Raw genomic sequence first — 25,511 nt, 5'->3', positions numbered from 1 at the left:
CTCCCTGATCTGAATTGGGAGCTGGTTCCACAGGAGAGGAGCCTGAAAGCTGAAGGCTCTGCCTCCCATTCTACTCTTACAAACCCTAGGAACTACAAGTAAGCCTGCAGTCTGAGAGCGAAGCGCTCTATTGGGGTGATATGGTACTACGAGGTCCCTAAGATAAGATGGGACCTGATTATTCAAAACCTTATAAGAAGAAGAATTTTAAATTCTATTCTAGAATTAACAGGAAGCCAATGAAGAGAGGCCAATATGGGTGAGATATGCTCTCTCCTAGTCCCCGTTAGTACTCTAGCTGCAGCATTTTCAATTAACTGAAGGCTTTTTAGGGAACTTTTAGGACAACCTGATAATAATGAATTACAATAGTCCAGCCTAGAGGAAATAAATGCATGAATTAGTTTTTCAGCATCACTCTGAGACAAGACCTTTCTGATTTTAGAGATATTGCCCAAATGCAAAAAAGCAGTCCTACATATTTGTTTAATATGCGCTTTGAATGACATATCCTGATCAAAAATGACTCCAAGATTTCTCACAGTATTACTAGAGGTCAGGGTAATGCCATCCAGAGTAAGGATCTGGTTAGACACCATGTTTCTAAGATTTGTGGGGCCAAGTACAATAACTTCAGTTTTATCTGAGTTTAAAAGCAGGAAATTAGAGGTCATCCATGTCTTTGTCTGTAAGACAATCCTGCAATTTAGCTAATTGGTGTGTGTCCTCTGGCTTCATGGATAGATAAAGCTGGGTATCATCTGCGTAACAATGAAAATTTAAGCAATACCGTCTAATAATACTGCCTAAGGGAAGCATGTATAAAGTGAATAAAATTGGTCCTAGCACAGAACCTTGTGGAACTCCATAATTAACTTTAGTCTGTGAAGAAGATTCCCCATTTACATCAACAAATTGTAATCTATTAGACAAATATGATTCAAACCACCGCAGCGCAGTGCCTTTAATACCTATGGCATGCTCTAATCTCTGTAATAAAATTTTATGGTCAACAGTATCAAAAGCAGCACTGAGGTCTAACAGAACAAGCACAGAGATGAGTCCACTGTCTGAGGCCATAAGAAGATCATTTGTAACCTTCACTAATGCTGTTTCTGTACTATGATGAATTCTAAAACCTGACTGAAACTCTTCAAATAGACCATTCCTCTGCAGATGATCAGTTAGCTGTTTTACAACTACCCTTTCAAGAATTTTTGAGAGAAAAGGAAGGTTGGAGATTGGCCTATAATTAGCTAAGATAGCTGGGTCAAGTGATGGCTTTTTAAGTAATGGTTTAATTACTGCCACCTTAAAAGCCTGTGGTACATAGCCAACTAACAAAGATAGATTGATCATATTTAAGATCGAAGCATTAAATAATGGTAGGGCTTCCTTGAGCAGCCTGGTAGGAATGGGGTCTAATAAACATGTTGATGGTTTGGATGAAGTAACTAATGAAAATAACTCAGAACAATCGGAGAGAAAGAGTCTAACCAAATACCGGCATCACTGAAAGCAGCCAAAGATAACGATACGTCTTTGGGATGGTTATGAGTAATTTTTTCTCTAATAGTTAAAATTTTGTTAGCAAAGAAAGTCATGAAGTCATTACTAGTTAAAGTTAATGGAATACTCAGCTCAACAGAGCTCTGACTCTGTCAGCCTGGCTACAGTGCTGAAAAGAAACCTGGGGTTGTTCTTATTTTCTTCAATTAGTGATGAGTAGAAAGATGTCCTAGCTTTATGGAGGGCTTTTTTTTATAGAGCAACAGACTCTTTTTCCAGGCTAAGTGAAGATCTTCTAAATTAGTGAGACGCCATTTCCTCTCCAACTTACGGGTTATCTGCTTTAAGCTACGAGTTTGTGAGTTATACCACGGAGTCAGACACTTCTGATTTAAAGCTCTCTTTTTCAGAGAAGCTACAGCATCCAAAGTTGTCTTCAATGAGGATGTAAAACTATTGACGAGATACTCTATCTCCCTTACAGAGTTTAGGTAGCTACTCTGCACTGTGTTAGTATATGGCATTAGAGAACATAAAGATGGAATCATATCCTTAAACCTTACAGCGCTTTCTGAAAGACTTCTAGTGTAATGAAACTTATTCCCCACTGCTGGGTAGTCCATCAGAGTAAATGTAAATGTTATTAAGAAATGATCAGACAGAAGGGAGTTTTCAGGGAATACTGTTAAGTCTTCTATTTCCATACCATAAGTCAGAACAAGATCTAAGATATGATTAAAGTGGTGGGTGGACTCATTTACTTTTTGAGCAAAGCCAATAGAGTCTAATAATAGATTAAATGCAGTGTTGAGGCTGTCATTCTCAGCATCTGTGTGGATGTTAAAATCGCCCACTATAATTATCTTATCTGAGCTAAGCACTAAGTCAGACAAAAGGTCTGAAAATTCACAGAGAAACTCACAGTAACAACCAGGTGGACGATAGATAATAACAAATAAAACTGGTTTTTGGGACTTCCAATTTGGATGGACAAGAGACAAGCTTTCAAATGAATTAAAGCTCTGTCTGGGTTTTTGATTAATTAATAAGCTGGAATGGAAGATTGCTGCTAATCCTCCGCCCCGGCCCGTGCTGCGAGCATTCTGACAGTTAGTGTGACTTGGGGGTGTTGACTCATTTAAACTAACATATTCATCCTGCTGTAACCAGGTTTCTGTTAGGCAGAATAAATCAATATGTTGATCAATTATTATATCATTTACCAACAGGGACTTAGAAGAGAGAGACCTAATGTTTAATAGACCACATTTAACTGTTTTAGTCTGTGGTGCAGTTGAAGGTGCTATATTATTTTTTCTTTTTGAATTTTTATGCTTAAATAGATTTTTGCTGGTTATTGGTAGTCTGGGAGCAGGCACCGTCTCTACGGGGATGGGGTAATGAGGGGATGGCAGGGGGAGAGAAGCTGCAGAGAGGTGTGTAAGACTACAACTCTGCTTCCTGGTCCCAACCCTGGATAGTCACGGTTTGGAGGATTTAAGAAAATTGGCCAGATTTCTAGAAATGAGAGCTGCTCCATCCAAAGTGGGATGGATGCCGTCTCTCCTAACAAGACCAGGTTTTCCCCAGAAGCTTTGCCAATTATCTATGAAGCCCACCTCATTTTTTGGACACCACTCAGACAGCCAGCAATTCAAGGAGAACATGCGGCTAAACATGTCACTCCTGGTCCGATTGGGAAGGGGCCCAGAGAAAACTACAGAGTCCGACATTGTTTTTGCAAAGTTACACACCGATTTAATGTTAATTTTAGTGACCTCCGATTGGCGTAACCGGGTGTCATTACTGCCGACGTGAATTACAATCTTACCAAATTTACGCTTAGCCTTAGCCAGCAGTTTCAAATTTCCTTCAATGTCGCCTGCTCTGGCCCCCGGAAGACAATTGACTATGGTTGCTGGTGTCGCTAACTTCACATTTCTCAAAACAGAGTCGCCAATAACCAGAGTTTGATCCTTGGCGGGTGTGTCGTCGAGTGGGGAAAAACGGTTAGAGATGTGAACGGGTTGGCGGTGTACACGGGGCTTCTGTTTAGGGCTACGCTTCCTCCTCACAGTCACCCAGTCAGCCTGCTTTCCCGGCTGCTCGGGATCTGCCAGGGGGGAACTAACGGCGGCTAAGCTACCTTGGTCCGCACCTACTACAGGGGCCTGGCTAGCTGTAGAATTTTCCACGGTGCGGAGCCGAGTCTCCAATTCGCCCAGCCTGGCCTCCAAAGCTACGAATAACCTACACTTATTACTGCTAAAGGAGGCAGAGGAATAACTTAACATTTCACACCCAGAGCAGAAAAGTGCGGGAGAGACAAGAGAAGCCGCCATGCTAAATCGACTAAGAGCTAGTAGCTACGCTAAGCTAGCGGATTCCTAAAAACACGCAAAGTGAATAATGTGTAAATAATTTAGAGGTGATTCAGCAGAAGGAGTGCTTTAGTTAAGGCACGTAAAGATTACACTGGGAAACAAATCGTTATCTAGATAACTAGATCAATCTAACTGCGCAGATTAAACAGCTAACAGATACAGAAAAACACCGCTGTGCTCCGGAACAGGAAGTGATACAATACCGCAGTGAGAGCCAACCACCAGTAGAGGTGGTTATACACATATACACACAAGGACTGTCCATGAAGTATAGGTCCTTTTTATTTTTTCAAAAACTATATGGATTTCATTCATATGTTTTTACGTCAGACATGCTTGAACCCTCGTGCGCATGCGTGAGTTTTTCCACGCCTGTCGGTGACGTCATTCGCCTGTGAGCACTCCTTGTGGGAGGAGTCGTCCAGCCCCTTGTCGAATTCCTTTGTCTGAGAAGTTGCTGAGAGACTGGCGCTTTGTTTGATCAAAATTTTTTCTAAACCTGTGAGACACATCGAAGTGGACACGGTTCGAAAAATTAAGCTGGTTTTCAGTGAAACTTTTAACGGCTGATGAGAGATTTTGAGGCGATACCGTCGCTTTAAGGACTTCCCACGCAGTGGGACGTCGTGCAGCGCTCTCAGGCACCGTCATCAGCCTGTTTCAAGCTGAAAACCTCCACATTTCAGGCTCTATTGATCCAGGACGTCGTGAGAGAACAGAGAAGTTTCAGAAGAAGTCGGTTTCAGCATTTTATCCGGATATTCCACTGTTAAAGGAGATTTTTTTTAATGAAAGACATGCGGACGGGTCCGCGCGTCGGGACGCAGCCGGCGCGGTGCGGCAGCACAGGAAAAACACCTCCGTGTTGATAACCATTTGTAAAATCCAGGCGGCTTTTGATGGCTTTCAGTGCAGTATATGAGAAATTGTTTAACAGCTGGACATGTTCCAACTTGTCCTTAAGGCTTCCAACAGAGGTGTTTTTCCTGTGGCGGACTGCAGCGGCGGCTGCAATCCTTAAAGCGACAGTATCACCTCAAAATCTCTCAGCCGTTAAAATTTTCACCGAAAACCAGCTTAATTTTTCGAACCGTGTCCACTTCGATTTGTCTCACAGGTTTAGAAAAAATTTTGATCAAACAAAGCGCCAGTCTCTCAGCAACTTCTCAGACAAAGGAATTCCGACGAGGGGCTGGATGACTCCTCCCACAAGGAGTGCTCACAGGCGAATGACGTCACCGACAGGCGTGGAAAAACTCACGCATGCGCACGAGGGTTCAAGCATGTCTGACGTAAAAACATATGAATGAAATCCATATAGTTTTTGAAAAAAATAAAAAGGACCTATACTTTATGGACAGCCCTCGTATATATACATACATACACACTTGTTCCAGTTTTTGCTGTGTACTCTGGTAGCCAAGCAACGACATTTTGTTGCCAGACTCGCTGTTGTGTTTTTGTGCAATGACAAAGAAATTCTGTCTAAAAGTTTGGTGTCATACTTTTATATTTTCTTTTTCCTTTAAACTTTTCATCTCTAGCAGCAGCGTAATCGTAGTAGGAGTGGCAATAGCAGCTATCTCTTCTTGAGGTAGCTTTAGTCGAGCCGTAACAGTTCTCTAGAATCCAGGGTAGGTGGGAGGTGATAGCTTTGTTGGTGAAAATGAAGACTTCATTTCAGTCTCTCAATCAAACCCGCCCTGTGGTGTGTAATCGGCGAGTGAGGAACACGCACTGCTTACATACACTGCCTGCTGAATAGGGTGCAGCTTATGCCTGCTTCACCACATTTTGTTATATTAGTGACAGAATTAACCACCAGCATTGCTGAAACAGAAAACCTTTGACCTCTTCAACTTCTTCAAGTACTGTATTTTTACATGAACCAAGGACATAATAAAATGATCTGTGTTTATTTATTTGTCTTTTAGCAGGATTACATCAAAACTAGTGCACAGATTTTGCTGAAATTTTCACCACAGATACATATTAGGTTATGGAAGAACCCAATACATTTTGGAAGTGATCTGGATCCAGATCCTTGATCACGTTTCACTGTATATAGGCTTTGAAGGATTACGTCAAAACTACTTCACGGATTCTCACCAAATTTGCACCGCAGATAGATATTAGAGCATGGAAAATACCACTGAATTTTGGAGGTGAGCCAGATTGGGGGACGTCAGAAATCTCTGATCTGTTACTTTATTTACTGACTGAACACCGTAGAGAACCCTCTCTCTAATACTGTTACATTAGGTCAAAATAATCTGCTCTGATCAACATAATTGGTCTCCTTCTGTTAATCTGCACAAAACTGCCTTCACGTTATCACCTAAACAGCTCAACTTAACATGAAACCCCAGCATTCGCATGAAACTTTACACCATAGCAACACAGAAAAAGAGTGGAGAAACAGAAATGTAAGAGCCAAAAGTTTCGACTGACAGTTTACTCACTCTCAGTGCTGCAGCTGTGTCATGCAACAATCAAACAGAAAACTATTCAAAACAATCAGGAATGGATTGGTAGAGGTACTTATAAAATACTTTTAATTTACATTTCATGCAAAATTTTTTTTTGATGTAAATAACTGCATGTTACACATTAAAGTTAAACATCGACAGCCTTCTGCTTTATAGGCCAAAGGATACCGGCAGCACCATGTGCCTGTCAATAAAAATGAATAAGTTGCTCATTAACAAGTTACTGAGCAACTCATCATTAGGTTATCTATTATTAAGAATGTTTATCTAAGTGCACCTAACATTTACTGAGCAACCGGTGTTCAAACCTTTACAAGAGAAGGTCAATCACATCTCTTTATCAGCTGCATTACACACACATGCAAGAGGGAAGTAGCTGAGTAGTTCACATCAACACTTTTAACAACAGAATTGTAATCACTGTCTATTGCTTACTAAATGTCATCTATGAGAAAGGTTAGCTACAGTACATCTGAAAAGTACTCAGTGCTTCAGTTTTTCCATGTTATGTTACAGCCTTATTCCAAAATTGAGTAAAATAAGGTTTCCCCCTAAAAATTCTACTCACAACATCCCATAATGACAACATTTTTTTTTTTTTTTTTTGCAAATTTATTAAACAAACAGGAAATCACGGGTACATCAAGTATTCACAACCTTCGCTGAATACTCAAGCGCTCTGGAGCAGGTTTTCATCCAGGATGTCTCTGTATATTGCTGCATTCATCATGCCCTCAATCCTGACTAGTCTCCCAGTTCCTGCTGCTGAAAAACATCCCCACAGCATGATGCTGCCACCACCATGCTTCACTGTAGGGATGGGGCCTGGTTTCCTCCAAACATGACGCCAAAGAGTTCAATCTTTGTCTCATCAGACCAGAGAATTTTGTTTCTCCTGGTCTGAGAGTCCTTCAGGTGCCTTTTGTCAAACTCCAGGTGGGCTGCCATGTGTCTTTTACTAAGGAGTGGCTTCTGTCTGGACACTACCATACAGGCCTGATTGGTGGATTGCTGCAGAGATGGTTGTCCTTCGGGAAGGTTCTCCTCTCTCCACAGAGGAATGCTGGAGCTCTGACAGAGTAACCATCAGGTTGTTGGTCACCTCCCTGACTAAGGTCCTTCTCCCCTCGATTGCTCAGTTTAGACGGGCAGCCAGTTCTAGGAAGAGTCCTGGTGGATCTGAACTTCTTCCATTTACGGATGATGGAGGCCACTGTGCACATTGAGACCTTCGAAGCAGCAGGAATGTTTCTGTACCCTTCCCCAGATCTGTGCCTCCTGACAATACTGTCTTGGAGGTCTACAGACAATTCCTTTGACTTCATGCATGGTTTGTGCTCTGATATGTAGACAGGTGTGTCTTTCCAAATCATGTCCAATCAACTGAATTTACCCCAGGTGGACTCCAGTTAAGCTGTAGAAACATCTCATGGATGATCAGTAGTGATCAGATGTCTTTGGGAGCTGCTGTAATGATGAGCTTTCTCCTGGGATCAATAAAGTTTTTTTGTTGTCACAGAAACAAATCTGTTGAGGTGCTCTTTTTATTTTAAAGAAAGTAATGAGATGAAGAGCAAGGCAACATTGCTTTTTGGCACCCCCTCAGTGATTCTCAGGCAGAAAAAAGCTATATGAACACAGAGCCTTAATAGGGCCTTGGACAACTTCACCCTGGACCTGAACCAGCTGCTCAAGACTGTCGAGATGATAGTAGACTTCAGAAGGAACCCCCCCCCCCTCCCTCAACAATACTGTGTCTACTGTGGACATTTCAGGTTCCTGGAATCCACCATCTCCCAAGATCTGAAGTGGACCTCCCACATGGACTCAATTGGGAAAAAGGCACAGCAGAGGATGTACCTCCTCAGACAGCTCAGGAAGTTCAGGAGCTGCTCATCAACTTTTCCACATCCATCATCCAGTCTGTCCTGTGCATCTCCATCTGTTTGGTTTCCCTCTGCTTCCAAACATGGTATCCACAGACTTCAACCAACTGTCAGGTCTGCAGAAAAAAATCTGCAGCACCAGCCTGCCCTCCATCCAGGACTTATACCAGTCCAGGAAGTGTGCTGGTAACATCTCTGCAGACCCCTCACACCCTGGACACACACTGTTTAAACTCCTCCCCTCTGGTTGACAGTACATGCTCTGTACATCAGAACAACCAGACACAGGAACAGTTTCTTTCCACAGGCCATCACACTGATGAACAAGTTAACCTGCCAAAAACTCACTCATTCATATACCTCACAAACAACTTCAATCTGTTGTCTGTTTGACATTTTTTCCCCTCTTATTGCACTTTTTTTTTTTTTTTTTACTGTGAATTTAGTGTATATTTATACATGCTGTACAGAGAGTGTGCAGCTCAAACCGAAGTCAAATTCCTTGTATTCTGTGGATACTTGGTGAATAAAGGCTATTCTGATATGCTTTGGCATTGATTTCATAGGTTTATGCAAGTCTACTGGAGGGAAGGAATACCATTTTTTCCAAAACATAATTCCTCCTTTGGCTTTTGATGAAGCTGATGGAGAGCACAAACACTTAACCCAAAACCTTTCATAGGTGTTCAACCAGCTTGAGATTGAAGGAGTGTGAAGGCCATGATATAAAATTAATTTTCCTACTCAAATAACTGAGTGACCCTTTGCGCCCTGTGGACAGCAACATTATTTCCCTACTTATCCACTGAGGATAAGTAGGGAAATTTGTCATCTGATGAACTGAATAAATAAATAAATAATTGAGCCCAGCCCACTTCCTTGACAAGCTCCTGTTAACCTTTGATAACTTGCCATCATTCCTTCTATTTTTACAACTGGATTTATGGATGGCCAGATTAGTACATCGGTTCTGCCGGTCTGTTTTTGCTTGGGTCCACACTTTTATAACCAGGACTGTGAAATGAAAATGGGAATTAAATGATACTTTTTCAGCATCTCCTGGAAGAACAAATCTCAAAATTATTGGATATTTAAATGATCTTATATTCAACCTTTTATTTGACCTGTCAATGATGATGTTGAAATAACAGAATATGACGTGGAAGTAGGACCTGGAATGATTTTCCTTTAATTGTAAACCAAATTATGCATTAACTCAGAACAATTAAACTACATGATATTTATGAAGACTGAAAAGACTGTTACAGCATTTCAAAAACCACAGCTAAAGCTTGTTGAATATTTGGAAAATCATGGTAAAATATCAATAACATACTTTATAGTAAAAAGTCATTTATATCCTTGTGTAAATTCATGCAGCCTAAATCCATTCAAAGCCACAATGTCTTTTTTACCTTGTCTAAAATCCTGTTTGAACAGCAGAATGTTTCCAGAGAGAGAAAAATTCTTACCGCGTTTTCCTGAGGGCACAGTTCACTTTTCCCGTTTCTTTTATCTTTCAGGTGTGTTGATGAAGCCAGTGACGATCCATGGATTCTTGTCCTTATAAGACTTTTTCAAACCGTCTTTTTCGCCATCTTCTCTCTGTGCGACGTCGCTCCGTGACAGACATGCTGCACAAATCTTTTAAAAACTTGAAAGCTCTAAAAGTTTACGATGTCCACATGCTGAGTTTAGCTTAAGCGTCGCACAGGAGCCACACAGCGTCGCCGCAGCAACCAACCAGTCCTGCTTTACAACAACTGTCGTAACAGCTACGCTTTGAGTGGCATTTTTCCTCCGCGAAACTCCGCAGATCCGAGGAAACTGATTTGTATCTGTAACACACAGATCAGTGTCCGTGGACTTATAAAACTTACACGATGTCGTAAAAAAAAGAACGCGTTGCGATAAGCATTTTAAAAACTCAGTGATGTTCACGATTGAGTTTGTGTGCCAAATAAATTCATTCATTCATTAAAGAGTACATCACTGACACCACGCCCCGCCTCCCCATGATGAAATCCGTGGAATCCCACGGATCTGCGGAGTTTTCACAGCCCTGTATAACCAAGAAGTTATCCAGTTCAAAGTGTCATTCCTGTTCTGCATGAAGACCTACACATGATTTTTGTATTCACTCAGGTATGTCTGCAGGGATGTCCCTGGTCACCCCCCCAGGTTTTATTTATGCTGATCCAGAGTATCTGCTGATAGAGTTCTAATCTGATACCTGTATTTTCCCACATAATGTACTTGCACGGAGCACACTGCAAGCACGTTAACGTCATTCCAATGTATATGCTTGTCACATTAACAGCTCATACCAAGCTGCTCCTTAATGTTTTTGTTCAATTATTTATCTGTACAAAATAAATTTTTATATGGCTCATCAAGTCCACTAAAAGTACACTATTGTAGTAGTGAAACGATAATACTCCATGTAATATTGAATGCATGACAATTTCAGCTGTAAAGAATAACACCATTATCATAATTTTTATTCCATTTCAATCAGAACATCCATAAATGTCATGGTGTGTCAAATAAAAGTAAGCTTTGAAGAACAAAATCAAGTCTAAAATAACACAATGACTGATGAGATGGTCCTCATGTCTTCAAGACAACGGTACCTAAAAATGCTCAACCTTAGGGTCGCATCCAGAAAGACCTCACACAAAGGCATGAAAAGAAGAGAGAAGTGTGTGCAAAGGTATGACATAAATCAGAGAAAGAAAATGTGCTTACCAGTTTAATAGCTACATATTCATTGGTGTAGAGATTCTTTCCTGCAATAAAGAAACAAATGCACATTAGGATCCTACGGGGGGGAATAAAGGACCACAACACTCTATATAGTTAGCGGTGCACATAACTGGTACTCATTATGCTCTTGTGTGCTACAAATTGATGCACAGCAGACAGCACACAGAGGGAAACATTTTCCTACAATCTGTCATTGTTTTCCTACTATGACATGCTTCCCTTGTGTTTTCTGCTGTGCATCATTTATTTTTAGCACACACAAGCACCATGAGTACCAGTTATGTGCATACCTGCATATAGTTTACTTTGCTCAGTCACATATGTGAGTTTTGCTGGGAAAGCAGTGTTTGGGGATTTCAGACTTGATTTTCTGTGAACTCACTGACAAAGAGGGAGGGGGAAAGTCAGACAACATTTGATCAAAATTCTTGGCAGCCTAAAACCCTTTGGACAGTGCCTCAAAGAAGCTGAAAACCATATATTTCAGATTTTGTTTATAGAGAGAGTTCCAACTTTTACTTTTGCACAATATCCACCCCTCTGAATGAATAACACACAAACTGTGTTAAAAGATATACTGTGATGCAAACTCTACAAGATCCACATGAGAAAGAGTTCCATTTGTTTGTTTTACTTTGGGGGAGGGGAATCAAACAAACAATAGACTTACCAAGTTTCAATTCTCCAAAGTTGCCACAGCCAATTTTCTTGCCCACACGAAAATTTGGGCCCACCATGAGAACTCCAGAGGAGCTTGAAGATCCAGAGGGTCGAGACGAGTGCCCACTGCGGCTTCCCTGGGACACTTTAGTGCTCCTGGTGGGCCGCTCACCATATTTATCTCGCTGCTGATCCATGGTGTGAACAGCATAGATCAGCAGGTGCCTGCAGTGATGTTAAAAAGAAAAGAAAAGCCTCCTGGGCTGGGCCCACCACAGCCACAGCCCTGGTTATCGGCTGCCCCTAAGTGGCACTCTCATGGATCAAAAGATGGTGGGGCCTCCCCGTTCTCACGCTGACTCCTCTTATGCTCTCCGCCCTGCTGACCACTGGCTTCTAAATTTACTGCAGGACGGTGGCAGGCCTGTGACACAGACAAGGATAATTAATGAATTTTTGAACAAAAATGACTAGATACATAGGTTGTTATTCTATAGAAAGAACAATCACCCCAAATGACAGAGAAAGATTGGGGGGGCAGTCTAAGATTAATCAAATCAACTGTTTGTACTGATGTTCATCGACAGGCAGTGATTTTAAGATGATGTTACCAGACTTACCCAGACACAGCAATGTCTTAGTGCTGAAACGACTGAGCCCCTTCTACCCAGTCAATATTTAAACTTAAACTGTGCCTAACTGTTGTTAGGAAATCCAGGCTTGAATGGGAACTTTGATGAAATCACTCAAAATGCCACCATGACTTTATGCTATAGAAAGGACCGTGTTGTAATTGCTTCTGGTGAACAGGATTTGTGTGTGGTCCTCTGTGTGACTCATGCCCAGTACTGCCTGTGCAGTTAGCGAAGTTGGTTTTAGGGGCAAATGTGCATTGTTGCAATTACACAAACACAGGAAGACAACATGTCTGTAAAACAGGTCTGAAGCAACTCTTTCAATGCACAAAAGAAAGAAACAAAAGTAAAACTAGCATTTAATGGATTCATATATATATATATATATATATACACACACACACACAGTGGGGCCAACAAGTATTTAGTCAGTCCCTGATTGTGCAAGTTCTCCTACTTGAAATGAGAGGTCTGTAATTTTCATCATAGGTACACCTCAACTGTGAGAGACAAAATGAGAAAAAAAAAAAATCCAGGAAATAACATTGTAGGATTTTTAAAGAATTTATTTGTAAGTAATGGTGGAAAATAAGTATTTGGTCACCCACAAACAAGCAAGATTTCTGGCTCTCAGACCTGTAACTTCTTTAAGAAGCTCTTCTGTCCTACACCTGTTACCTGTATTAATGACACCTGTTTGAACTCGTTATCTGTATAAAAGACTCCTGTCCATAGCCTCAAACAATCAGACTCCAAGCTCAACCGTGGCCAAGACCAAAGAGCTGTCGAAGGACACCAGGAAGAACATTGTAGAGCTGCACCAGGCTGGGAAGAGTGAATCTACAATACTTCAGACGGGCCTGGATACATATTGTCTTAAGCAGGGGGACTTGCCTGGCACTGCAGGATTTGAGTCCCTCTCTGTGTCGTGTGTAGCCTTTGTTACTGTTGTCCCAGCTCTCTGCAGGTCTAATCCAATTACATTTTTTCCACAAATTTGATTGGTTAATCGTGTGAGATTTCAGACCGTATAATATCGGGGTAACTGTGGAAAAATATTTGACCGTTTCACATTTGAATGTATTACTCTGTGACGAGATGTCATTCCTGTCCTCCGGGCAACTGCGCAGTATTGTCGATTTATGCAACGAGACACACAATTTGAAACAACACCAGCTGCATGCGCTGCTAGTTGAGAGTGAAATGGGTGAATTTAAGATACCATACGAAAGAGTCAATGGTGATTCTGATACAGAATTAATGTTTCACATTTGATGGATTACTCCCTGCCCTGACCGCTGTTGGAGCGATGCTGTCTCACGTTAAGCCTCGCCGACCGATTTACCTACAGAAACATAAACTGTGCAAACGATGGAATTAGATTAGAATGGGAATAACCCCCACGTGGCTGATTATTTGCGGATGTACATGCTGTTATACGGTCGCCATAAAGCTCAATATGTGAACAAGAATAAATGTCCGCAAATCAGACACAACAGGGTTATTCCCTAAATATGCATATGCCACGGACATCATGAGCAAAGCACTTCAGCATCTCACCATGTTATTTTGGTCCTTCAGACTTTTTTTTTTTTTTTTTTTTTTTTTTTTTTTTTTTTTTTTGAGTAAATACCACTCTCATTTTACACTCATCATAAGCTTATGATACTGTGCCTTCCAAAAGTACTGGAACATTAACGACCGAAGCTCTTCACTATCTGTGTATATATATCATCAAAAATTAATCTAAAATTGAATAACTGTTGCAGAACCTACCATCGGTTTGTGGCTTTGTCTATGGGCAGATTTTTTCTGCCATTGCGGTTTGTGCCTTTGTCTACCATCGCTTTGTGGCTTTTTCCGCCCTATGGGCAGATTGTTTTGTGCCATTTCCGGTTTGTGCCTTCATCAAGCTCGTATTAATATGTATGTCTCGGACATGAACGAGCGACGCTTTTTAGCATCTCATCATGTCATTTCCAGTTTTGCTCATATTAAGGCCCAGTCACACGGCACTTAACGAAGGGCAACGAAGCCCAAAGGAAACAAGAAATCTGGACTTTCGTCTGTATCGTTTAACCTTCGCTCAGCTTCGTTCCTGCAGCTGGTGCTTTGTCAGGACTTTTAAACTGTTGAAAAATTTGAACAAAGGGCAATGAAAAACCTCAATTTGTCCATATTTTGTTTTGCTGTTGTACTTGATGGTTTCTTATCGTTTGCTTAGTTTTGCGGTAGTGCTGGTGTGTGTGTGTGTGTGTGTGTGTGGGGCTTCTGCCGTTACATGTGCCAGTAATGCCGTGGCACTGGCTGACCAAGAAGAATTTGTCGGCCTCTCTGCCAGCAGACGGCCGCCCGTGATCATGGTGTTGGCCAGTGCTGTGCACATGAGGAGAGAGTTGCTGCCCAAAAAGTCCGGCCTGAGCTCTGAAGGGCTTGCTGTCCTCTAGCCTGCGCAAACAGAAGAGGCTGCTGCACCTTCCAGCGTCTGACAGTTCAAATGTTTTGAGGACGTAATCCTTGATCATTGCGTATTGCACGACTTTGATCCTCACACTTGCACGCACGTAGTTGTTGTAATGATACCACCTGCTGTATTCCAAGCTGAACGCCGTGCTTTGTTCCACCTGCAGCCACATGCTCTGTGCTGGATGCTATATAAGTAATTATTTTGTGGTGGATTAATAATTTTTCTGCAAGTTGTCTGCTAAAACCAGCTCTAAGCTTCCTGAATCACAGAGGAGCACACCGGCCAGAGCCCTTCATGTCTGCACAAATGAGCTGGAGAAAGCATTTGGAGCCATCTAAAAAGATAATTATTTGTCATGTTTAAATCATAGGAAATCAAATCAAATCAATTTTATTTATATAGCGCCAAATCACAACAAACAATTGCCCCAAGGCGCTTTATATTGTAAGGCAAAAGCCATACAATAATTATAGAAAAACCCCAACGGCCAAAACGACCCCATGTGAGCAAGCACTTGGCGACAGTGGGAAGGAAAAACTCCCTTTTAACAGGAAGAAACCTCCAGCAGAACCAGGCTCAGGGAGGGGCAGTCTTCTGCTCGGACTGGTTGGGGCTGAGGGAGAGAATCAGGAAAAAGACATGCTGTGGAAGGGAGCAGAGATCAATCACTAATGATTAAATGCAGAGTGGTGCATACAGAGCAAAAAGAGAAAGAAACACTCAGTGCATCATGGGAACCCCCCAGCAGTCTACGTCTATAGCAGCATAACTAAGGGATGGTTCAGGGTCACCTGATCCAGCCCTAACTATAAGCTTTAGCAAAAACGAAAGTTTTAAGCCTAATCTTAAAAGTAGAGAGGGTGTCTGTCTCCCTGATCCAAATTGGGAGCTGGTTCCACAGGAGAGGAGCCTGAAAGCTGAAGGCTCTGCCTCCCATTCTACTCTTACAAACCCTAGGAACTACAAGTAAGCCTGCAGTCTGAGAGCGAAGCTCTCTATTGGGGTGATATGGTACTATGAGGTCCCTAAGATAAGATGGGACGTGATTATTCAAAACCTTATAAGTAAGAAGAAGAATTTTAAATTCTATTCTAGAATTAACAGGAAGCCAATGAAGAGAGGCCAATATGGGTGAGATATGCTCTCTCCTTCTAGTCCCTGTCAGTACTCTAGCTGCAGTATTTTGAATTAACTGAAGGCTTTTCAGGGAACTTTTAGGACAACCTGATAATAATGAATTACAATAGTCTAGCCTAGAAGAAATAAATGCATGAATTAGTTTTTCAGCATCACTCTGAGACAAGACCTTTCTAATTTTAGAGATATTGCCCAAATGCAAAAAAACAGTCCTACATATTTGTTTTATATGCGCACTGAATGACATATCCTGATCAAAAATGACTCCAAGATTTCTCACAGTATTACTAGAGGTCAGGTTAATGCCATCCAGAGTAAGGATCTGGTTAAACACCATATTTCTAAGATTTGTGGGGCCAAGTACAATAACTTCAGTTTTATCTGAGTTTAAAAGCAGGAAATTAGAGGTCATCCATGTCTTTATGTCTGTAAGACAATCCTGCAGTTTAGCTAATTGGTGTGTGTCCTCTGGCTTCATGGATAGATAAAGCTGGGTATCATCTGCATAACAATGAAAATTTAAGCAATGCTTTCTAATAATACTGCCTAAGGGAAGCATGTATAAAGTGAATAAAACTGGTCCTAGCACAGAACCTTGTGGAACTCCATAATTAACCTTAGTCTGTGAAGAAGACTCCCCATTTACATGAACAAATTGTAATCTATTAGATAAATATGATTCGAACCACCGCAGCGCAGTGCCTTTAATACCTATGGCATGCTCTAATCTCTAATTAAATTTTATGGTCAACAGTATCAAAAGCAGCACTGAGGTCTAACAGGACAAGCACAGAGATGAGTCCACTGTCTGAGGCCATAAGAAGATCATTTGTAACCTTCACTAATGCTGTTTCTGTACTATGATGAATTCTAAAACCTGACGAACTCTTCAAATAGACCATTCCTCTGCAGATCAGTTAGCTGTTTTACAACTACCCTTTCAAGAATTTTTGAGAGAAAAGAAAGGTTGGAGATTGGCCTATAATTAGCTAAGATAGCTGGGTCAAGTGATGGCTTTTTAAGTAATGGTTTAATTACTGCCACCTTAAAAGCCTGTGGTACATAGCCAACAAATAAAGATAGATTGATCATATTTAAGATCGAAGCATTAATTACTGGTAGGGATTCCTTGAGCAGCCTGGTAGGAATGGGGTCTAATAGACATGGTGATGGTTTGGAGGAAGTAACTAATGAAAATAACTCAGAACAATCGGGGAGAAAGAGTCTAACCAAATACCAGCATCACTGAAAGCAGCCAAAGATAACGATATGTCTTTGGGATGGTTATGAGTAATTTTTTCTCTAATAGTTAAAATTTTATTAGCAAAGAAAGTCATGAAGTCATTACTAGTTCAAGTTAAAGGAATATTCAATAGAGCTCTGACTCTGTCAGCCTGGCTACAGTGCTGAAAAGAAACCTGGGGTTGTTCTTATTTTCTTCAATTAGTGATGAGTAGTAAGATGTCCTAGCTTTACGGAGGGCTTTTTATAGAGCAAAAGACTTTTTCCAGGCTAAGTGAAGATCTTCTAAATTAGTGAGACGCCATTTCCTCTCCAACTTACGGGTTATCTGATTTAAGCTGCGAGTTTGTGACTTACCACGGAGTAAGGCACTTCTGATATAAGGCTCTCTTTTTCAGAGGAGCTACAGCATCCAAAGTTATCCTCAATGAGGATGTAAAACTATTGACGAGACAACCTATCTCACTCAGAGTTTAGGTAGCTACTCTGCCCTGTGTTGGTATATGGCATTGGAGAACATAAAGAAGGAATCATATCCTTAAACCTAGTTACAGCGCTTTCTGAAAGACTTGTACTGTAATGAAACTTATTCCCCACTGCTGGGTAGTCCATTAAAGTAAATGTAAATGTTATTAAGAAATGATCAGACAGAAGGGTGTTTACAGGGAATACTGTTAAGTCTTCAATTTCCATACCATAAGTCAGAACAAGATCTAAAGTATGATTAAAGTGATGAGTGGACTCATTTACATTTTGAGCGAAGCCAATCGAGTCTAACAATAGATTAAATGCAGTGTTGAGGCTGCCATTCTCAGCATCTGTGTGGATGTTAAAATCACCCATTATAATTATCTTATCTGAGCTAAGCACTAAGTCAGACAAAAGGTCTGAAAATTCACAGAGAAACTCACAGTAACGACCAGGTGGACGATAGATAACAAATAAAACTGGTTTTTGGGACTTCCAATTTGGATGGACAAGACTAAGAGTCAAGCTTTCAAATGAATTAAAGCTCTGTCTGGGTCTTTGATTAATTAATAAGATGGAGTGGAAGATTGCTGCTAATCCTCCGCCTCGGTCTGTGCTACGAGCGTTCTGGCAGTTAGTGTGACTCGGGGGTGTTGACTCATTTAAACTAACATTCATCCTGCAGTAACCAGGTTTCTGTAAGGCAGAATAAATCAATATGTTGATCAATTATTATATCATTTACTAACAGGGACTTAGAAGAACTGTTTTAGTCTGTGGTGCAGTTGAAGGTGCTATATTATTTTTTCTTTTTGAATTTTTATGCTTAAATAGATTTTTGCTGGTTATTGGTGGTCTGGGAGCAGGCACCGTCTCTATGGGGATTGGGTAATGAGGGGATGGCAGGGGGAGAGAAGCTGCAGAGAGGTGTGTAAGACTACAACTCTGCTTCCTGGTCCCAACCCTGGATAGTCACGGTTTGGAGGATTTAAGAAAATTGGCCAGATTTCTAGAAATGAGAGCTGCTCCATCCAAAGTGGGATGGATGCCGTCTCTCCTAACAAGACCAGGTTTTCCCCAAAAGCTTTGCCAATTATCTATGAAGCCCACCTCATTTTTTGGACACCACTCAGACAGCCAGCAATTCAAGGAGAACATGTGGCTAAACATGTCACTCCCGGTCCGATTGGGGAGGGGCCCAGAGAAAACTACAGAGTCCGACATTGTTTTTGCAAAGTTACACACAGATTCAATGTTAATTTTAGTGACCTCCAATTGGCGTAACCGGGTGTCATTACTGCCGACGTGAATTACAATCTTACCAAATTTACGCTTAGCCTTAGCCAGCAGTTTCAAATTTCCTTCAATGTCGCCTGCTCTGGCCCCCGGAAGACAATTGACTATGGTTGCTGGTGTCGCTAACTTCACATTTCTCAAAACAGAGTCGCCAATAACCAGAATTTGTTCCTCAGCGGGTGTGTCGTGGAGTGGGGAAAAACGGTTAGAAGTGTGAACAGGTTGGTGGTGTACAGAGGGCTTCTGTTTAGAACTACGCTTCCTCCTCACAGTCATCCAGTCGGCCTGCTTTCCTGGCTGCTCGGGTTCTGCTGGACGACATCTAACGGCGGCTAAGCTACTTTGGTCCGCATCGACTACAGGGGCCTGGCTAGCTGTAGGATTTTCCAAGGTGCGGAGCCGAGTCTCCAATTCGCCCAGCCTGGCCTCCAAAGCTACGAATAAGCTACACTTATTACAAGTACCATTAATGCTAAAGGAGGCCGAGGAATAACTAAACATTTCACACCCAGAGTAGAAAAGTGCGGGAGAGACAGGAGAAGCCGCCATGCTAAACCGGCTAAGAGCTAGTAGCTGCGCTAAGATAGCGGATTCCTAAAAACGCACAAAGTGAATAATGTGTGAATAATTTAGAGGTGATTCAGCAGAGAGAGTGCCTTAGTTAAGGCACGTGAAGATTACACTGTGAAACAAATCGTTATCTAGTTATCTAGCTCAATCAAACTACGCAGATTAAACAGCTAACAGATACAGCAAAACACCGCTGTGCTCCGGAACAGGAAGTGATACAATACCACAGTGAGAACCAACCACCATAAATGTTTACAGTGTCATGGCTTGGTAAAACAGTTGCATGTTCTTCCATTCTTGTGTGCAGTTGAGAGATTTAACATATCGTTATAAAGAATTTAGAGAAGTGTGACTGAGCCATCCAAGAGAGAGAGAGCATCTGTCCCTTTGTCTCTCTCTCTCTCTGCCTGGTACGCGTGCATTTCGGGTGTACAGACAGCGATTAGAGTTTTGGTATTTGAGAGATTTGAGAAATATTTGGCATGTTTGCAGTGTGTATAATTTTGGTGGTGCATTTAGCGTGTGTGGTGGTTTGTGTTTTTTTTTTTTTGTTAAAAATGAGGCGTCTTATGAATGCTGAACAAGCGCTTCAGTTTTTGTTTTATTTATTTATTTATTTATTTAAATTGGAGCAAGACTGAGTGCGCAGCGTGTCATCAGAGTCTCAACCAGACAGAGAGGATTCTGCCGATGAAGGAGATGATCCCTTTTTTGTTCTGGACGAGGAACCACAGTAGATGGTGAATCCACCGACATGCGCACAGATTTCCATAGTGCATCGGATCACACGCTTCTGTTTGCAGCTGAGCTGTGCCCCAGTACTGAGTCCTGTAACACACAGATGCAGACACACACTGCTCCAACAGTGGCTCCAGGCCAGTTTCGTTTAAAGCGTTGAGATCAAAGTTAGCATTAGTTTCATTTTGTTCCTCTTTCGTCCATTTCGTGCTCTTGATTCGTAGGCTATTCAGTGCTAAAGCTCGCCCGTCCACCTTTAAAAACTTTTTTCCCTTCGTTCAGGAATCATAGTATGCTGTGTGACTGGGCCATTACACTCATTCTGTAAAACCACTGAATTCCTTTGGGATAGTTTGGTTTTGTCTTTTTATTTACAATTTTGAGTTTGTCTGCATAGTTTTGACAAGCATTGCTTCTGACATGCAGAGAGAGAATTATGGGTAATTATTAACAATGCTTTGTGACATGCCGCCATGTGTCAACACAGACGCTCAACAGCAGCTCGGCTCTAATGCAAGCCAAAGAAACTGACTCCACCAAATTTACCACAAGATAAAGTGGATGGAGGAGCACGATGTTTACATTAAACACTGAGAAGCACAGAAAAGACTGCACACAAACAGTCCAGATAAACGCTTTGTTTTACGAGATACAACCCCAATTCCAATGAAGTTGGGACACTGTAAAATGTAAATAAAAACAGAATACAATGATTTGCAAATCCTCTTCAACCTATATTCAATTAAATACACCACAAAGACAAGATATTTAATGTTCAAACTGCTAAACTTTAGTGTAAAAAAACACTTAAAAAAAAAAAGGATGAAAACATCACTAATGAAGCATTTCTGCACTGCCATAAGCCTATAATCAATGATGGTTAGAGTCGAACCAGCATTTCAAAGTAAAGTGTGCATTAATGGTAAGCCTCCAACACCCGACAATGGTGGATTATACGCTACCCACACTTTACCGAGTCGGAACAGATTGAAATAATTACATTATCATCAAAAGTAAAGCAGAAGCTGCAGCTTCTGCACACAGCATCTGGAAAGTATTCAGCACTTCACTTTGTCCACATTTTGTTATGTTACGGCCTTATTCCAAAATGGATGAAACTAATGTTTCCTTGGAATTCTACACACAATACCCCCTAATGATAACGTGATGGTTGTGTTTTTTTAAAATTGCAAATTTATAAAAGAAAAAAGAAATCACATGTTTAAGAACAATGTTTCTCAATATTCAATTGCAAGGAATTTAGGAATTCCAAATTTAGGGAATCCATCATCTACAGGACATAATATAATCAGAAGATTCAGAGAATCTGGAGAACTTTCTACACGTAAGTGGCAAGGCCGAAAACCAACATCGAATGCCAGTGACCTTCAATCCCTCAGGCGGCACTGCATTAAAAACCAACATCACTGTGTAAAGGATCTTACCGCGTGGGCTCAGGAACACTAAAAAAAAAAAACCATTGTCAGTTAACACTGTTCACCTTCCCAAGCAGATGAACCTGGTTTATTGGTTTAGGATTATAAAAGTTAAGTTTTCAGTTCGTGGTATTCAAAAATAACTTTTTGGTTAGCTGTGCCCACCACTACGTAAAATAGACATCTTGTCTATTTGGGCTCCGCCGAGCAGCAGGCATAGTGAGCACTTGTCACTTGCCACTGCAAAATACCCACTATGAATGAAAATTTATGGCAGCATAGTTTTGCCTCATTTTGTAGCTTACAAGACCAATGGGTGATGGGGATTCCAGCCATGCTTGACAGCAATGGTAAGGTTAGACCTTACTTCAATTCACTTTATATAGCACCAAATCACAACAGAGTCACCTCAAGGCGCTTCACCCAAAATTCAGAAAACAAAAAATGAAAGACTAAAAAAAACAAACAAACAACAACAAACACAGCAACATAATATGCAAATATGCTTGCTACACGAAAGGGAAAATAAGTGCGTCTCAAGTCTGGACTTGAAAATCTCCACAGAATCTGACTGCTTTATTGATGCACGAAGATCATTCCACAGAACAGGGGCACGATAAGAGAAAGCTCTATGACCCAGAGTTTTTATTCACCCTAGGGACACAAAGTAGTCCTGCACCCTGAGAACTCAGTCTGGGCCGGTACGTAGGGTTTAATTAGATCAGCTAGGGAGGAAAGTGCCAGTCCGTGAAAAATTTTACAGGTTAGCAGCAGAACCTTAAAATCTGATCTCATTGGGACAGTAAACCAATGAAGAGACGCCAAAATGGGTGTAATGTGGTCAAACTTTCTGCTTCCTGTCAAAGGTCTGGCTGCAGCATTTTGAACCAATTGGAGACCGCTAATGCTGGACTGTGGTAAACCAGAAAATAGAACATTGCAGTAGGCCAATCTAGAAGAGACAAATGCATGAAATAGGGTCTCAGCATCAGCCATAGAGAGGATGGGACGAATCTTCACTATATTTTGCGGGTGAAAGAAAGCAGTCCTCGTAATATTTCTAATCTGGAGGTCAAAGGACAACATAGGATCAAAAATTACCCCAAGGTTCCTCACTTTTTTTTTTTTTATTTAATATTTATTTCATTCATTTAAAAGAAAAACAGAAAAGCAAAAAACAAAAGCACCACAATACCAGAATGAAAAGGAGCAGAAAGAAGAACAAGTCTTATGATTTCTGCCCCTTTTAACAATACAATCTTTCAATATACAGCATCATAGTCAACATTATTTAACAGATTGCATTTCTTTAACTTGTCACATACCACTGACCCATTTCATAATTATGACCATTAATTAATAGATTACATCACTGACAGGTTACATTTAAACTTAAGACACTCCAAACATTATTAACAGTTTACTTTTTTTTTTTGACTTTCTTGCAGCCCACTGACTTACTTCATAGTTTCATACTTACTTAATACATCTAATTTAATATGTTTTTTTAAATAATTTAAGCGACCTTAATTCTTTAATTTATTTATTAAGATTGTTCCATAATTTGACACCATTTACTGCAATACTCCTTTCCTTTACTTTGGTTCTAAATCTTGGTTTTTTAAAGACTTCTATTCCTTTCAATTTATAACTACTTACTCTTTGTCAATGTGATGTATGACACATAAGCCTAGGCTAAGCACTAGCTTGTCAAATTGATGCTGATGTCTCACTGGACCAAGAACCATCATTTCAGTCTTATCAGAGTTTAAAAGTAAGAAGTTAATAGACATGCAGGTTCTTACTGATGCAAGGCAATCTTCTAAGGATTTTATTATGGATGAGATTACCATCAGTTATCGGCATGTACAATTGAGTATCATCAGCATAGTAGTGAAAGACAATCCTAAAACCCGCAATATATGCCCAAGGGGTGCTATGTAATGGGAGAAAATCAGGGGGCCTAAGACAGATCCTTGTGGAACCTCAAATTTCATGTCACCAAGGTTAGAGGTAGTGTTACTGTACAAAACACAGTGAAAACGATGCAGTTTATGCATATGCAGTTTTCCTCTGCTCAGCAGTGTAAATAATATGCAGGGGTGGTGGCCAAGTGGTTAATGCGCTTGGTTTCAGTTCAGAAGGCTCCGGGTTCAAATCCCACCACCGCCACATTTCTCCATGTAATGTGGAGTTGCGTCAGGAAGGGCATCCGGCGTAAAACCTGTGCCAATTCAACATGCAGATCCACCTTGGATTTGCTGTGGCGACCCCGAGTGCAAACAAGGGAGCAGCCGAAGGGACTTACTTTTTAGCAGTGTAAACAATATGAACATGTGCATCTATGCATCTGTTATGTGAAGACTATGTGACACTCACATTTTAGTGATTCTACACTAGTATGCACACATATACTGTAATGAATGTGTACTGACTGTAAAAGCTAAAGCCCCTTTCACACTGGGGCTGCTCCCAGTTGCTTCCTGTGGTGTCATGACGATGCAGGAATATCTGCGTCAGGTGCGCGCAGCAGGGGGCAGAGAGGAGGTGAGAACACAGCTTGCAGGTTCTGCACAGAGAAGTCAGAGTGCACAGTTTGGCTGCAGACAGACTGTGCACTAGGGATGTCCCGATCCGATCACGTGATCGGAAATCGGGCCCGATCACGTGGTTTCAGACTTGATCGAAATCAGACGATCAAGAATCCGATATAGATTTTATCCATATTATTTTGATCAGCGCTATTTCAGGCTCATTATTGCAGATTAATGGGCCTTTCACGCGTCGGAAGCATCAGAGGCGTGAGACGCGTTGCTTTTTAGAGGCATCAGAAGTGTCGCTTTAGCTTGGCTTTTGACGCAACGCTTCTGACGGGAGCATGCATTGCCGCTTGTCGGCAGGCTGACACGGTCAAAGTTCAACCCAATCTTTTATTTTTTAAATTGAACAAAAGAAAAAACAAGTTCAACCGGACAGAGGTGGGGGAGTTACACATGCAAAGTTTCTTTCGCAGAACTGCTGTTTGTGTGTTTACGTGCTCAGCCTGACGCATCGATGGAATGACAAGAGGATGATGGACACTTTCCCACTGAAACTCTGGCTCAGTCATCCTTCCGTGCGCAGCAGGACCCGGTGCTGACCAAGTCCTCAGGACGACGATCTGTCATCTGATTAACAAAAAGAAAAAAACAAATTGTCCTGTGATCGTTTGTCTGCAAAACGGAGCGAGAGATGGCGTGCGCACTCATCACATTTAGGAGCGTGTCTTAAAGAGCTTCCGTCTTCATTCACGTTCACTGCGCTGCTCTGAACTTGTTGAACACTGAAAGCATCAGAGGGACACTGAGGACTGTCAGGACGCAAATGTAAGTTTTTGTTTTTTTTTTCTTTTCAAGTTGACTTTTGAACCTTCGACACTCTGAGCTGTGACGTAGCTTCGCGCTGTCCAGTAGGAACGACGCGTCGGGCCAAAACATGGAAGACTAGTGGCAGAAACCACTGATCTGTACAAATGGTAAATGGACTGCATTTATAAAGCGCTTTTCCATCTGCATCAGACGCTCAAAGCGCTTTACAATAATGCCTCACATTGACCCCGGTGTCAGGGTGCCGCCATACAAGGCGCTCACTACACACCGGGAGCAATAGGGGATTAAAGACCTCGCCCAAGGGCCCTTAGTGATTTTCCAGTCAGGCGGGGATTTGAACCACAGATCAGTGCAGAAACCACATCTGAAGAAAAATCCTTGGAAATGTTTTTGTTGTTGTTGTTGTTTGTTACCTCAAAATTTCTGATTACTATTTAAAAAATTTAGAACACTTGTAATT

General features: G+C 41.3%; 1 protein-coding gene across 6 annotated transcripts in view; it reads right to left on the bottom strand.

Annotated features, from left to right (window-relative positions):
- Nucleotides 1-25,511, bottom strand: part of csnk1g1 (casein kinase 1, gamma 1) — a 135,312-nt gene that overhangs the window by 95,071 nt on the left and 14,730 nt on the right. For all 6 annotated transcript variants that reach the window (XM_034159975.1, XM_034159999.1, XM_034160007.1 and 3 more), the window contains exons 2-3: nt 11,705-12,118; nt 11,017-11,057 (exon numbers count right to left, since the gene is read on the bottom strand). In XM_034159975.1, coding sequence (XP_034015866.1) covers nt 11,017-11,057; nt 11,705-11,891 — 228 coding nt within the window. In that variant the 5' untranslated portion in view covers nt 11,892-12,118. The remainder of the gene's footprint in view (nt 1-11,016; nt 11,058-11,704; nt 12,119-25,511) is intronic.

This window comes from Thalassophryne amazonica, chromosome 2, assembly GCF_902500255.1.
Source record: "Thalassophryne amazonica chromosome 2, fThaAma1.1, whole genome shotgun sequence".
Classification (NCBI taxonomy): domain Eukaryota; kingdom Metazoa; phylum Chordata; class Actinopteri; order Batrachoidiformes; family Batrachoididae; genus Thalassophryne; species Thalassophryne amazonica.
The sequence above is the reverse complement of the archived record's forward strand: the minus strand, read 5'-3'. Positions and strand labels throughout refer to the sequence as shown.